The sequence below is a fragment of the Geotrypetes seraphini genome, chromosome 6, assembly GCF_902459505.1.
Source record: "Geotrypetes seraphini chromosome 6, aGeoSer1.1, whole genome shotgun sequence".
Classification (NCBI taxonomy): Eukaryota; Metazoa; Chordata; class Amphibia; order Gymnophiona; family Dermophiidae; genus Geotrypetes; species Geotrypetes seraphini.
In genome coordinates, this window is record NC_047089.1 from 164627698 (window position 1) to 164644186 (window position 16489).

Sequence of the window (16489 nt, forward strand, 5' to 3'; positions counted from 1 at the left end):
CTACCTCCCAAGCACCCCAAAAATATCCCTGATGTCTGAGCAGAGACTACCAGGATACATGGCACTGGGACACGCTCTGCAATTTTTCAAGATGATGGCATGGAGGTAGGAGCAAGTGTGTATTGCTCCAGCCTCTAAAACAGGGGCATCAAACCTCAGCTCTCGCCAGGTCATGTTTTCAGGATTTCCCAAATGAATATGCATGAGACCTATTTGCATACAATGGAAGCAGTACATGCAAATTCTTTGGGAAAATCCTGAAAACCCGATTGAATTGCTAGGGAGTTGGAGGTGTAGTGCTGCTAGACATCAGGTGTATTTGTTGGTGTTGGGGGAGAGGAAGGGTGCTACACTGGATATCTCTAGTTATCAGCCTTACTAATTATCTAAATAAAATCTAAATGGACATGTCAGATGAATTAAATTCCCATTATTCAAAATTTCTCTCCCATGCAGAATTTAGGTACCACAGTGCAGCTGTTTAGGTTTCCATACAATTTACTGTTTGACTTGTGGTGCTTTTAGGTCATGCTTTTACTATTCCTTTATTTTTTTAACAAATAAGGATCCTCTGTGTTTAGATTATGAGCAGGGCCAGATTTCAGTGATGAGGTGATGGGGAGAAGAAGGAAAGGAGGGGAATGCTCTTTCCTCCCCCATTATCTCTGCTCAGATCCTTCCCGTTCCATGATGGTCCTCCATTTCCTTACCATGCACTAAAGATTGTTCCAGTAATTTCAGTATGGACCTTCCTGTACTCCAACATTGATGGGTCCTTTGATGCACCTTTCCTCAACATGAGTTCTGTTGGGGACAATTTCTCCAAATAGGTTTGTTTTGCACATTAAAATATATATCAGTAGCAATTCACCAGCATAGCACAAACTATACAAATATACTACCGCAACCAGTAATGGGTATACACACCAGAGTATGTGACTTTACATTCAAAAAAAGTGGAGAAAAAAGCCTTGGCTTTCAAAATTGTTCAAGCAGGATTCACATAAAGTTCAATCAGCTGCTAACTTTTATCATAGGCATTTAAAAAAAAACAACAAAAACATAAAAAATGGCAGTCATAACTCTAGAATGAAAATCCTCTACTATCATACACAACACAAACAATATGAAAAAGAAAAAAATATAACTCCAAAACGTGTTCAAAAATTCTTTCTCGCCGACTTCACAAAGCAACGTCCCACATTGATTTCATAAAACAGTGGTACTCTACCATCCTGTGCCGTGATCAGCTTCCCACGCTGACTTTTCAAATAGCAAACCTAAACATCAGCGTACAGCCCATCCATAAAAAAATCTCAATCTATATCCCAAGAAGGGACCGTGTTTCACCAATTGTTCTGGCAGCATCAGGGGAGTAAAGACTATAGTTCGTCTGTCCTCAAATTTTTGAAATCAAGGCTTTTTTTCTTCACTTTTTAAAAAATGTACAGTCACACACTCTGGTGTGTATATAGGGGTACCAGATTGTGGCCTAAAAAAATAAAAGATGTGTAGCCCCGCCCCATTTTGACCCAGCCACGCCCTGTTCCACCACAGGCTCACCCCATTCTACCCAAAGCCATGCCCCATTCCACCCCCAACCTTGGCCCCACACAAAACCCGCCTCGGGGTTGCGTCTGGAGGGCATCTGCGCATGTGCGGATGTGACATGATGACATGTGCATGCACGTGTCATCATCCCGTCACCTCTGCGTATTCACAGATGCTCTCCAAAGGCGGCCCCAAGCTCAGTGGTTTTCAAAACCTGGTCAAAGTGCCAGATTTTGAAAACCATCTGGACGCCTGGACAGTCCTCTAAAAAGAGAACATGTCCGGGTAAATCTGGACGTATATGTATACCCACTATTGGTTGCATTAATTTTGCACATATCATGACGGAATTGAATCTCATTCCTAAGCCATGGCATGTAGAGTATGATCTCAGTCTCAGATTTACTGCTAATGCTTGGCTGTGGTGAGAGGAAGCCCATGCTGGAGGAGGAGGCAGGACATCAGGGACCTATCAGCATGTGAGTATGGGAAAGTCCTTGCTTGAGGTTGCTCACTAAATAAGAATTAGTTCAGTAGTGCTAGACCAGGATCAGGGCAAGGTAAGAATGCTTCAGATCCCATCAATATTTTCCATGCTGCTAGTGCTTAAATCCAGGCCTATTTGTTCGATAAACGGAGAAGATCCTCACTTGCAGGAAATTCAAAGGGAGAGTGGAAGCATAATCTAATGACTTTACAAGCCAAGAGGTACCGCCCAGGCGTAAGCTGCACGGAGTTTGGGTTACAATACTAACAACAGTAGTAGGGTTGATCAACTTCCAAGAAAGCATTAGGGTAATCTTAAACTTCAAGAAGTGCAGAGAGGTTGGATGTTTTGGGCAGTGGCTTTGATAGTTTTGGTAGCCGTATAGATGATTAAAAATTAGTAGGAAGACATGGAAAAGGACCTAGGTTTTAGATTTATTGTTGGTATTTTAAGAATCATAGATGAAGAGGACAAGACCTATGTATTTTAACAGACTTTGAAAATGCTTAGGATTGAAGTAGGATATAAGTTGAACGTTCAAGTCAAAGGTACTCTAGAAGGGAGTTGGTGTTGGCTGAGTGTATGAATATATTAGAGATATGCACAGGTTAAAATTTTTCAGGCCATGTTTGGTTCTTTTGGCTTTTTCCCCCACAGTTTTCAAGCATTTTGTCAGTTCTCTTTACAGCTTCATTTTTATAACTTCTTAAACACACAATAGAACTTTTTAACCTGTGTAAATCCATTGTATGTGCATTCATTGTTTGTTAAATTGATTGTGAGCACTAAACTTTTTAAGGCGAGTTAGCAATCTTAATGCACACTAATGAAACTTAATGCACACTAATCTACGCTAATTTATGGAGGCAATTCTATAACAGGGCACCTAAGAGGTTAAGCAGCTGCCTTTTTTCATAGACTTAAAATAGACACATCTGTAAATTATAATATTGTTATAATTTTCACACATTTGCACACGCCACCCATGCATTGCCCACATGTCACCCGAACACATACCAGCTGGCAAATTATGTGTCATCAAAATATGGTGTGCATATTTCTGCTAGACAGTATTCTTTACCATACAGTTACACATGTACGGTAACACTATTTCTATTGCCGAAAACTAGGTGGCTTCTTATAGAATATATGCTCATCAAAGTTTTACTGGGCACATTGGTTGGGTTCGAATGGGATGATTCAGCATGGCCGTTTCATTGTGGGAAGTTTCATTGCAGCTGTGCTGAGTCATCCAATTCCAGTCCAACCAATGTGCTCAGCACCACTTTGATGAGCATATATTCTATAAGAAGCCACTGTGGGAAAAAAAATCCATCAGGGTTTTTCTACCCCTGGCCAAAAGATATGCAAAACATCGCCCCCTTCCAAATGAGGCAATTGAGGCTCCATCTGCAAAACAGATGGACAAAGGCGATTGAGGAGAAGTTACTCCATGTGGAGAGCTCTGTATGAGGGTTCTACTTTGTGTGGGTGTGGGGTGGCATTGCCCCCCCCCTCCAAACGAGGCAATTGAGGCTCCATCTTCAAAATGGGAGCGCTGTGTGTGGGGTGTAGTTTGATGGGGGAGGGAAGCATCGCCTCCCCACACAAGGCGATTGAGGCCCCACAGCCCTCCAATTCTATGGCAATTCATTGCAGCCGATTCAATATTGAAACGGTTGAGCTGAATTAACCACGCAGAAATGACCAGAATGAATTGTCCTGGATCCTGGATGGGCTGAGTTGCCTTTTTATGACATTGTTTACTATGCTGCTATTTGGTTTTACAGTTATTATGTGTGGTTGTGATTTTTGATATTGTATTTTTTTTTAATCACAGGGTCCCCCAGGCTCACCAGGATTTCCAGGAAACCCAGGCCTTCCAGTATGTATGAGTTTTTTTATTTGTATACATTAAAAAATAAGGAGCTCTATAATGTTGTTCTCAGATATGAGTATTATTGTACTCTTAATTTCTACAGGGCATTCCTGGTCAAGACGGTCCAGCGGGTCCTCCTGGTATCCCAGGATGCAATGGTACAAAGGTAAGATAATACAATAAAACTAAATATAAATTGCCCGATATTCAAAAGAGTTTAACTGGGCAGAAGAGGTTTCTGCCCAGTTAAACGCCATTGAGCGACTTGATATCTGATATTTTGTGGGACTTAACTGGTTAGTGCCATTGAATATTGCTTCTAACCAGCCATTTTCAAACTGGTTAGCTTGGGGACAAAGGGGGCAGAGCATTGGCAAAGTGCCTACTTAGCCAGTTAACAGCAATTTTCAGTCCGCAAACTGGCTAAGTAACTACATAAAGTTAGGACAGCAATAAAGCTGTTCTAACTTTCTGTGCTATAGTTAACTGGGTACCAGACTGAATATCTGCCAGTGCCTGGTTAATTTTCAGATGACTGCTAGTACTCAGATATTCAGTGCTTGGGAGCTGCACATTCCCTGGCATTGACTATCCAGAGTCAGTTCTGCCCGCAGCTGTGAATGGCTTTGACGTTGCATGCAACTGCCTGCTGAATATTGGGTCCATAGAAATTTGTTGGAATGCATTATTAACATACACATTTTTATGCCTTTCAGGGTGACAGAGGTCCCCTTGGTCCTCCCGGTTTACCAGGATTGTCTGGAAATCCAGTAAGCATTTTGTTTTCTAAAGTGAATTTATGCAAACTCATTCTAAGTAAAACAGATATTTTTTTAAATAATTGAGATTTTCTTTTTTAGTGAGTAAAGAGCTCCTTTACACAAAATATGGAGGTTTGCTTGCTCATCTGTCTACTATGAAAAACAACGTCAATTTTCAGAAGCACTTATGTGCTTGGTCAGCCTGAGGAATGGATAACTTCTGGCCATCTAAGTTGCTACACAATCAATATGTAATTTTAGTGGAGATGGGTTAGGAGTGTTCCAGGATGGCAGAAAAGTTATCCATCTACATCAGTGTCTCTCAAACTTTGTGCCTCAGCACAGTGGCTTATGTTTATATTTATTAAAAACTTTATATACTGCATATACAGCCTAAAAGGATCAAAGCGGTTTACAATATAATGTGAACAAAATTTAAAAAGAACTCCATATAAATAGAAAATAATAAATAATAAATACATAAAATTATAATACATACTACTCTATAACCCCCAAATTACCAAATAAATTTAAAAATTAATTAATTGATACAAATTTAAAAAGTATAGAAATGAATAAATGCAGGCTGCAGTCCCAAATTCATTTACCGGTAATCAATTTAAAAAGGCCAGTTGAAAAAATATGCCTTTAGACGTCTTTTAAAATTTAGAAAAGATTCTTCCTTTCTTAATTCTACAGGCAAGCTGTTCCATAATCGTGGGACTAAATAAAAAAATGAACAATCTAGTCGAGGCAAGATGGGCCTTCGAAGTATGGGGGACCACTACTCTGTTATCATTGAAAAATCTTAATAAATGCCTAGTCGCATAAAATAACACCAGGTTAGAAAGGTATAATGGTTGTGGCTCAAACAATGCTCTATGTGCTAGCTATGAGAGATTCTAGAATTTTACTTTATTTTTAAAAATTCCCTTCATACTGTAAGTATACATTAGAATAGATGACATATATGTCATGTATGCAAGAGTGTCAGTTGTTATGAGCATCTCTGTACATAAGGATACAACCACCCAGACAAGCATCATTCTTTGATATAATTGGTCCTTTAAAACTAAAGGCAAGTAATTTTAGTTTATTTTTATTTTTTATGCAGTAGTTATCCTAACTTGAGCAACAAAGCAATCAAGGCTTTGTTACCATTTGGATCTTCTTATCATTGGGAAATTATGGGCTCCTTTTACGAAGGCGTGTTAGCAGTTTAACGCGCGTAATAGCGTTTGCTAAACTGCTGGCCGCGCTAGCTGCTACCGCCTCCTCTTGAGCAGTGGGGGGTAGGGGGTTAGCGCGTGATTAAAAGTCACTCGCGATAAAGCCGCTAACGTGGCTTCGTAAAAGGAGCCCTATATTTTCGACTGACAGAAATTAAATCAAAAAAAGAGAATGACTGCAGATGGTGGATGATGAAATGCATGTGCGCTTGTCGACTATCGAGCCATGTTTTGAGTTAATTTGCACTTAAAAAGAAGCACATCCATCGCATTGATTAGCAATTCTATTCTATCTTTTAATTTTATTGTTGTTACAATTATCCCTATATAGTTTAAAGAATTTTAAGTAAATAACTCTCAAATTTAATTTTTTATTGGTTTCACAATTTTATAATTTCAATTATAATGTGCTGTGAAAAACATTTTCTCCGTTTAGTGTGATGGAGTTAAAAACGTTTGAGGGACACTGATCTACATGGTGGCATGACTAGGCCTTCCAGGTGTAAAGTGAAACTTAGGCAATGATTTATCTAAGTGATGCTGCACAAACAAGGCTAAATAAATAACTTACCTGTAACTTTTTATGTGGATTTTCAGCGGCACCACTTATACAAATTCTGCTACTGGAAATCTTCTTAGACTTAAACAGAAAAGATATCAATTTAATTTTATGCCATCCTCATGTCACTAACCCCCCACTTTTACTAAGTTGCGCTAGCTGATTTAACGCATGCTAATCGATTAGCGTGCGCTAAATGCTAACGTGCCCATTATATTCTATGGACGCGTTTGCATTTAGTGCGCACTAATAGTTAGTGCGCGCTAAATCGTTTAGCGCACTTTAGTAAAAGGACCCCTAAATATTGACCTACACTTCCCCCTCCCCATTCGCGGTTTCGGCAATCGCGATTTCACATATTCGTGATTTTTTTGGGAGGGGGAAAAAAGAACCCCCCCCCCCCAGTTTAGCCTTCCCCCCGGCGTCACTGCCTTACCTGGTGGTCTAGTGGGCTTTCGGGGCAGGAGCGATCTTCCTACATTCCTGCCTCGTGTAGATCACCAATAGGAAATGGCTGTGGGGAGTTCCCGTCGTAGTCTCGAGAGACTACGGGAACTCACGGCAGCTATTTCCTACTGGCGATCTGCACGGGGCAGGAGTGTAGGAAGATCGCTCCTGCCCCGAAAGCCTGCTAGACCACCAGGTAAGGCTGGGATGCCGGGGGGAAGGCAGGAGGGAAGCGGGGGTGGGTCAGAGCCGGACCAGAAGATATTTGCGGTATTTCACCATTCGCGATCCGGCTCTGCCCCTATCCCCCGCGAATCCGTAGGGAGAAGTGTAATCATTTTTAAATCTTGGTTTTATTTTCTATCATACAACACTTAAAATTACTTTTTGAATAAGCCAGGGACACTACTAGCCTGGTATCTATGTTTATAGCCTATCCATATTCATTACTCATCTTTAGTTGATGAAGTAGTACTGATACAGGTGACTATCAGTCTACTGTCAGCAATTCTATATTTGTCCCAGTAGTTAAACACTTGGTCCTTATTGTGCTCATAATACCTATTCATTGTATTTCTAAATAGCAAGTTACTGTACTTCTGCACAGAACTGAGCATCATATGAAGCCAAATGTCTAGCATATGTCCTAGAGGTGGCTAAAAGCTGAGTCTCTAGAGAACAGACTAAGAAATAATAAAATAATTTTATAAAAATAGAAAAGTGTGGTAGATACATGGAGAAGCTCTTTAAGGATAATAAATAGCATCAGAACATTAATAGAATTATAGCATGCACAAGATAAGCACAGAAAAAGCTTAGGCTGAGGAAGAAGGGGTTTCCTTTGAAAGCTAATCAGGAACTACATTAAGGCCCAAACTCTGTAACCAGCGCCTAAAGTTAGGCACCTATTTTGGAGGCACCCAACTAGATAGGCACCTATCTAAATTGAGCAACGAGCTCAATTAAGTTTTTTAATCAGCACTGATTGAAACATAGGCGCCTATCAAGAAAGCGCGATTCTGTCACAAGGCGCCTCTAAAAATTTAGGCGGCCTTCAAAAAAATAGGCGCTATGCATGTTAGGCGTGGGCGTGGCTACGTGTTAGGCGCCTTCTTACAGAATCACTGCTCTTAAGCGTGCTTAAGTGCTCGCATGGGCGCCTAACTTTTAGTTGTACCTAGAGCTGGCCTATTTATTGGGCGCCTCCCAAATAGGTGCCGCTCAGCGCGATTGACTAAACAGCACCCAATTTTACTTGAGTCGCGCTGAACAGTGCCTAATTAGGCGCCTAACTTTTGGGCGCTTCTTATAGAATTTGCCCTTAAGTTAGTCCACTAAAAGAGTATTTGTTTCCTTTATGTTTTTGTTTTATTTTTACGTATTAGTTTCGAGTTTCAAGTTTATTTAAAATTTGTTTAATCACCCTATCATATATTCAGGGCGATGTCCAATTCTAAAAATATTTTATAACATTACATTACATTAGTGATTTCTATTCCGCCAATAGCTTGCGGTTCAAGGCGGATTACATAAAAGTTTTCAGAGATTACATAAAAGTTTACAGGAATAGCATAAGAGATGCCATAAGAGTTACCAAAGAGTTGTCGAGATCTTAAGGTGATAAATGTTGGGTAATAAGAATTACCAAAGGGGAACAAAAAGTTCATATAACAAATACATGACTTTCAAAACAGACGGGACCTAGTAGGGTAAATAGGATAGAAATACAATAATTGGAGGCAGCTGAGACAATCAAGAAATATAGATAACTGAATGAATGGATGCGGAATACAGGGGGCAGAAAAGGGAGAAAATTATGAGGCAGCTTGCCTTCTGAGACCAAAATGGACATCTCAGCTTCCAGCGGAAGGATATGATGGATTACCTACAAGGACTGGAAGTTCCTAGAGATGATGAATTCATCTTGAGTTACATCTTGAGTTAGGCCATGAAGTCAGGCATTTCAGTGATACCACAGGAAATAAGTCACGTGCAGCATTCAACTTATGAGAGTAAATATTAATTGACACATGCAGGATGCTGGCTTGCTCTAGGCTAGAGAATGACACGGGGACTGCAGGAACTCAATTTCTCCACCCTGTCCCTACGAGTTTTGTCACTATCTCTGTCCCTGCCTCATTTCTGTAAGCTCTGCCTTAACTGCACAAGCCACAGATACTTATGATTTTAAAGTGTTTGAGTCTTCTGCAAATGAGGACGGAGCTTATAGGAATGGGGCAGGGACTGGAAAAGAACTTACTGGGATGGGAGGAGAAAATGAGTTCCCATGGTGAAGGGGGAAAATGTGTCCCCGTGTCATTCTGTACTCTAGGCAGCACAGTTTATAGGCTGTCAGCTTAATACATAACATGCAAACACAAACCATGTGGACAGAATACTGTTCTCTTACCCCCTTTTTTTACAAAATTGTAATGCGTTTTTTAGCGCTGGCTGCGGCAATAACAGCTCCGACACTCATAGAATTCCTATGAAAGTAGGGATCTATTACCGCCATGGCAGGTGCTAAAAACCATACTACGCTTTTGTAAAAGGGGGGATTAGCAACCTAAAAGTATTGAAGGGGCCGTTTTGAAATTTCCCAGACAGTTTTCAAAGATATTCCTGTGAAAAAGCATTAGCTCTACTTTGTGCTATTTTTACAATAGGTGCAAAGTATGTGAGGGAATTTTCAGTCCAGAGAACTCGCCCAGCTACCTGTTTAATTATATTGATAAATTCCTTTGAAAATTGTTCTCTTAACTGTTGAATGTCACCACAGTGTGTTATGCTGAGCTGATAACCCTGTTGAAATTTGCTGAAAATTAGTAAAAAGAAAAGCTAATCAGACATATTTCTTTTGCAGGGAGCACCAGGATTCCCAGGATCAAAGGTGTGTTTTGCCTTTCAAAATGATACATTCACATTAAAATCTTTCATATACTGTACGTTTATATGCAGATGTTTCTGCATTGAGATTTTACATGACATAACTATTTGAATTAAATCTTAGGGGGTAATAATCAGGTCACAGGGGTCAGCAGTTTATAAGCCTTTGAAAGCCATGGGTTGAATTAAGCTTGAATATTCAGTGCCTGGCCATGTTCAGGTTACAGCATTGAATATCTGCAGTGGTATGCAGTGAGGACTTTCATGTGATTCAGTGAATCCCCAGCTCTACAGCCCTGCTTTTATTTTTTTTATTTTTGCTTGATGCAGTTTGATTTGTTGAGTAGGCAGCCAGCTCAACCAATCAAAGTGCTTCAAACAAAAAGTAAACAAACAAACAAAAAAGCAGGACTCTTGGGCTCTGGATTCTCTAAAACGCCTGAAGGCCCGGTCAGTACTGATCTGAATTTGATTGGTTGAGCAGCATCTGCCCGATTCCTGCTCAACCAATCAGATTCAAAGGAGTGTTCTCAGGGCCTTTAGAGGGTGGAGCGGATCTCCTGAAGGCCCTGATTGCACACCACTGAATATCTGTGTTAGTGCAGTCACCCAGAAGTTAACCAGGCATGGTGTCTGGTTAGCTTGGAGGATAAAGTTATCCACCAGTTAACAGACTGAATATCACAATTAACTGGTTAATAATAATAATAATAATAATAATAATAACTTTATTCTTATATACCGCCAACAATCTTGCGACTTCTAGGCGGTTTACAATAAAGAGAAACTGTAAATACAATAAAGAGAAACTGTACATACAGCGAATTAACGGGTATAGCATTGTACATCTGGTAATTCCAACATTAATAATATTAACAACAGTTTGTGTGCTGCAAGACCAGTTAAGTGCTGGTTCTACCCAAACTCCTTCACCATTCCAACCCAGCACCAATTGGATAGTGTCATGTCTGCCAGAGGCAATATTCAGCAGCATTAAACTGTGTAAATGGTGAATATTGGTGGATGACTCTTTCAGAGAAGTTTAACTGGGCAGAACCTCTCCTGCCTAGTTAAATCCCTTTGAATATTGGGTACCTTAAATTATACAGGAAGGAAACAATACGATGTCATAAGGAATTCATTGGTTGACCGTCTAAGGTGAGCGGCCAGATAGACTCACCTAAATGTCAGGTCTGTCTTTGGCCACTATGACTTAGCCAGTCAACTGATGCATATCAGCTTGGCTGTGTATGTCAAACATGGCTTAACATAGACCGTAAATTCAGTGCTGGTCACTGGATATGGCCCTGGAATTGAATTTCCAGATTTGTTGCTGACAGCGGGAGGTAGCTGGGCTGCCTCCTGTGGGCCTGAAAATCGGGCCTTTACTGACTTTCTTCACAGGGAAGCTGGAACATATAAGTTTGACCTGTAAAAAGTCTTTACAACGAGAATATTTTGAATCAAGCTGTTCTGTCCTATAAATTAGTGGTTCTTAAACCTGTCCTAGGGAACCCCCAGCCAGTTGGATTTTTCCAGGCACCCAGAAGAAAGCACCTAAAAATATGGAAATGAAAATGTGCCAAAAAATATTGCAGTTGCATCTAAGCACGTGTATATATTTGAAGTGACATGGGAAATTACCCATGTTGTTTCAGATCATTTTTTGCCCAATAGAACAGGAAAAATCAATATTTTGTTTTTTTCCCTCTTTCATAAATAATACACAAATCAGTAATTAAAAAAAGAGCAGAACAGTCCAGATCTTCAAACCAAAAGGGATTTAATAACAATCAATCACATATAGTGACAAAACATGTACGGTTAGTAAGAATAAAAGTGTGAATTATGTCAGAAGATTTAGTAAAAGCAAAACCGATGTTTTATCGCTATACTGTATATGAGTTGATTGCATCACGAGACTCTAGGACTCCTGAGACAGGCTTTTTACTACTACTATTAATTATTTCTATAGTGCTACCAGACGTATGCAGCGCTGTACAGAGTCACAAAGAAGACAGTCCCTGCTCGAAAGAGCTTACAATCTAAACAGACAAGACAGACAAACAGGATGTCATAGATACAGTTAAGGGGAATGGTTAATCTGCTGGCTAGGGTGGTGGGCAGTGGGGAGTAGGGTTATATCAAAAAGGTGGATTTTCAGTCTGCTTTTAAACAAGGGAAGGGAAGGGGTGTGGTGGAAAAACTCAGGCAATTTATTCCAGGCATAAGGGGCAGCTAGATGAAAGGAACGAAGTCTGGAATTGGCAATGGAGGAGAAGGGTACAGCTAAGAGAAGCTTATCTGAGGAACGGAGTTCTTTTGTAGGTATATAAGGAGAGAGAAGAGAGATATTGAGGAGCAGCAGAATGAACACACTTGTAGGTCAATAATAGGAGCTTGAACTGTATGTGAAGGTGGATAGGGAGCCAGAGGCGAGTCACGACAGTATATTTGTATACGGTTGTCATTAAATCCCGTTTGGTTTGAAGACCTAGACTGCTCTGCTCTTTTTTTGGGATTGATTTGTGTACGTGCAGAAGTTGATATTCCCGTACAGCTTCGTAGATAAATAATACACACTTTTCAAAAAGAGTGTTCACTATTGGGAAACAGTGCAAGAATACACGGTATTTCCCAATAGTGCACACTAACAATGTTGTTCCTAAAACAAAAACTTTGAACAACCTTAAAAAAATAAAATAAAATAAAATTTCTGCAAACGACACGGGAAATGAAACAAAATGAAAATTTTGGGGTTTCACATCCCTATGAGGGGGCCACTGAAAAGGTCTCAGCCCATCCAAGAAGAGAATGACGTGGAGCCATGAAACTTACATTATTCCACACTTTTCTTGACACTTTTCATTTCATTTCATATAATTGAAATGAAAAGTGTCAAGAAAAGTTTGGAATAACTTGCAAGTTTCATGGCTCCACATCATTCTCTTCTTGGATAGGCTGAGACCATTTCAGTGGACCCCTCATAGATGCACCTAGATTTTCAGAGATACATGTCTTTTTTCTTTATGACCATGTTTCAGTAATTTTCTGTTGCTAAATGAGATATTTATAAGCATGGTCTTGGTTACCTTCAATGCTAGGAGCACTAACTGAATATTTTTTACCTTTCTATTATTGCAGGGTGATCCAGGTGATGTGATTGGACTTTTACCATCTAATTTATTAAAAGGAGAAAAAGGCTATGCAGGCCACCCTGGATTACCAGTGAGTTTTACATCTTAAAGTACGTTAACATTAATTTAGCATAAGCGTGATTATAAATACACAGCCTGATGTTCTAATGTTTCTTTAAAAACAGGGTTCACCAGGATTGCCAGGTATACAAGGCCCCTTAGGTCCTCCTGGGCCATCAGGAGTTCCCGTAAGTAACCTACTTTCATTGTTTTCTTTAGTGAGTTCAAGACTCGCAGCCAGATAGACCCACCTAAAAAGCAGGTCTATCTTTAACCAATAGGACTTAGCCAGCCAGCCGATGAATATCAGTTTCAGTGGCTACGTCTCAGGCCAGCCAAAAAATACCTTGGAAATTAAATGCCGGTGTCTGGATACGGTGCTGGCATTGAATTTCCAGTTACACCACCAATTGTGGGAGATAACTATCTGTCTCCCATGGTCTGAATATCAGGCGGCATGTGTCCATTCCTTGATCATAATTTATCTCACATTTCTTGCCCCATTCCAGGATATGCAGTTAGTGTGTGAATTAGTGTGTGACAACTTAAGGCATACATGATAACTGTTATCGTGGCTGAATGCTAAGCATTATACTATCACGCCTTATCAACTTATCTCGCTCTGCCTGTGTCTGTAAACCTGTAAGTTTAATGTTTGAATACAAAAAGCTGATAGCAATGAAATGCTCTTTTTTTCTAGGGTCCTCCTGGTCCCCCTGGTCCCCCAGGTCCAAAGGTGAGCAGTTAATGAAGATAGAGCTTTTCTTAACAGCTTTTAATTGGATTGTTTCCTTTAGTATGTAGAAACTATTTTACTGGCTCAATACTGGTTTACTTTAATGTTCTTGTTTATTATATTTAGGTTGGGATATTTTGATTTTATTTTTAATAAATCCAACTTGGTTTTAAGATTATTTAGTGTACAGAAATGATTTAATGTTCCTTTCTTACACATGTGGATTTATATTGCTTTAATAAGGTTTTATTGTTGTTAATGTGCTAGAATTATTTCTATTTTGAATGTATGGTTTCAGAGACTGGTCTGTTATGTTATGCACATTATATTCTTCTATGTTTTATATTGATCATTGATTGTAGTTGGTTATTAGGGGCATTTTCAAAACTGTAAAACGGCCAAAAATCCGAATAAGTTGGCACTTAGATGTTTTTCTCACTAAAACGTTCAAGTGCCAATTTTCGAAACAAAAAAGTTAGACTTTTGCAGGACATTCCCCCCCCCCCCCCAGAATGTCGAACTAGTAAAGGGGCATGTTAGAGGTGTGTTCTGGGTGGGCTTTGGGGCAGTTTAGACTTGGATGTCTTTCGGCTGTAATCGAACCTTTTGCAAGACGACCTGGACAGAACTTGGACATTTTAGGATAGATCTGTTTTAGAAGCGTCTAAGTGCCCAAAAGGTACCAAAACTAACCAGATGGCCACTGAAGGGATTATGTAATGACTCCCTCACATTCCCCCAGTGGTTATAGACCTCTTCCAACCCCCCAAATATTCAAATTAAACAGTACATACCTGTCTCTAGAATAGCAGTATCTGGTATAGGGAAGCTGAGTAGCGCATCATACAGGTGTCTTAAGTAGTCTGGTGGGTGGGCCATTGAACCATAGAGAGGATGAGCCAAGACCATAATCCACTCTAAACACTACATTTATGGTGGAGACAATGGGCCCTCCTAAACCCACCAAAATCATACAATACTGCCATCTAGGTACCACCCTCAGCAATAAGCTATTGGGGAGGTAGACAGGTGGGTATAGTAGGTTTTGGGGGAGTTTTGGAGGGCTCATCATAAATTATAAGGGAGTTATTGTGAGATGTACAAGTATGTGGCACCTTTTTAGTGACGTACACAGCAGTTCCCTCTAAGGTGCCCCACTGCTCTGTTGGCGTGTCTCTGTGGCCAGTTTATTACAATGCTTGCCCCTCCCACATCTAAATGGTGCCTGGCGGTCTAGACATTCTGGTGGCCAAGATGTCCAAGTACACAATTTTAAAAATATATATATTTGGACATTCAGTTCGAAAATGGCAAGTTGTTGGCCCTCAACTTTAGATGTTTTACTGGAAACGTCCAAATCGGATTTAGACGTTCTGTTTGAAAATGGCCCTTCATGTGTTTTAGCAGGTTTATCTGCTGAAATTGCTTGTATTTTTAGCATGTTGGTTATGATGTGGTTTGTTATGTTTCTATGATATTAAAATTCTTCAAATGTTTTTTGTCACTTTTCATAGGAAAGTAGACCAAAATAAAAATGACTTTAAAATGATAATACATTTAAAATGCAATGTTGTGGACATGTATGTTTTCCAACTGACCTAGAAATAAGAGCCTTACTCTAATGAGAGAGGTCAAAATGGCTTAAAACTCCAAAAACCAGACCTGCTCTTTATTCTCCAGACACCTGAAGGGTTTCGGGCTAACTGAGCCCCTTGTACCAAATGTTTGGTACAAGGGGCTCAGTTAGCCCGAAACCCTTCAGTTGTCTGGAGAATAGAGAGAAGGTCTGGTCCAACTGACCTATACATACATCTGTTTGATTTCTGCCCACAGGGTCAAATGGGTATGGGGGTTCAAGCACCAAAGGGCGATAAGGTATGTAGTTATTTTTATACAATACTAATAAAATTAGTCTGTTTTTTATAGTATTCATCATTTTATGACAACTTAATATCGGGGTCCTGAAAGCTAAGTACAAATCTTTTGACCCATATTTTTGCCTTTTTTGAATAAATTTTTTTAAACATACGCTGGCTTTTACAAAGTTTCGACAAAGGTTTCTACCACAGGCTGGCAAGGTAAATGCTCCGATGCTCATAGAATTCCTATGAGTGTAAGAGCATTTACCTCACTGTCCCGTGGTAGAAACCTCTACTGTGGCTTTGTAAAAGGAGCCCAAAGTTTGGTGACTGTATTGTTTTGCAAGGGGAGATATTAGACTGAAGTCTGTGATCATTCCATTTCACACTATGGGCTCCTTTTACAAAGCCGCGCTAGCAGATTTAACGTGCACGACTTTTCATCACGCGCTGACCCCCGTGCTGGTCGAAAAACTACCGCCTGCTCAAGAGGAGGCAGAAGCGGCTAGTGCGGTTTAGCGCACGCTATTACGCGCGTTAAACCGCTAGCGCGGCTTTGTAAAAGGAGCCCTATAAAATCATTTTAAAATGATTTACTTCTGATAAAACCTTTTTTGTTTTATTGTTCTGACTTGTGAGATACTTATTGCATCTCATCAGAGGAATTATATAGCATCACTACCACAAAATTATATAGCACTAGTATTTTAGCCCGTTACATTAACGGGTGCTAGAATATATGTCTGTCTGTCTTTATTTCTGTCTGTCTCTGTCCCTGGCCCCCTTTGTCTGTCTGTGTTTCTGTGTATCTCCCTGCCCCTGTGTCTTTCTTCTTTTCTTTCTGTCTCCCTTCCTCCCGCTGTCTGTCTGTCTGTCTGTCTTTCTATCTATCTGTCTC

At 40.0% G+C, this 16489-nt stretch overlaps 1 protein-coding gene across 1 annotated transcript in view; it reads left to right on the forward strand.

The window, feature by feature from the left end:
• The window catches only part of COL4A1 (collagen type IV alpha 1 chain), a 347504-nt gene that overhangs the window by 168592 nt on the left and 162423 nt on the right, over window positions 1-16489 (forward strand). The window contains exons 5-12 of the mRNA XM_033949647.1: window positions 3879-3923; window positions 4021-4083; window positions 4634-4687; window positions 9777-9803; window positions 12944-13027; window positions 13122-13184; window positions 13697-13732; window positions 15566-15607. Of these exons, the coding sequence (XP_033805538.1) occupies window positions 3879-3923; window positions 4021-4083; window positions 4634-4687; window positions 9777-9803; window positions 12944-13027; window positions 13122-13184; window positions 13697-13732; window positions 15566-15607 (414 nt within the window). The remainder of the gene's footprint in view (window positions 1-3878; window positions 3924-4020; window positions 4084-4633; window positions 4688-9776; window positions 9804-12943; window positions 13028-13121; window positions 13185-13696; window positions 13733-15565; window positions 15608-16489) is intronic.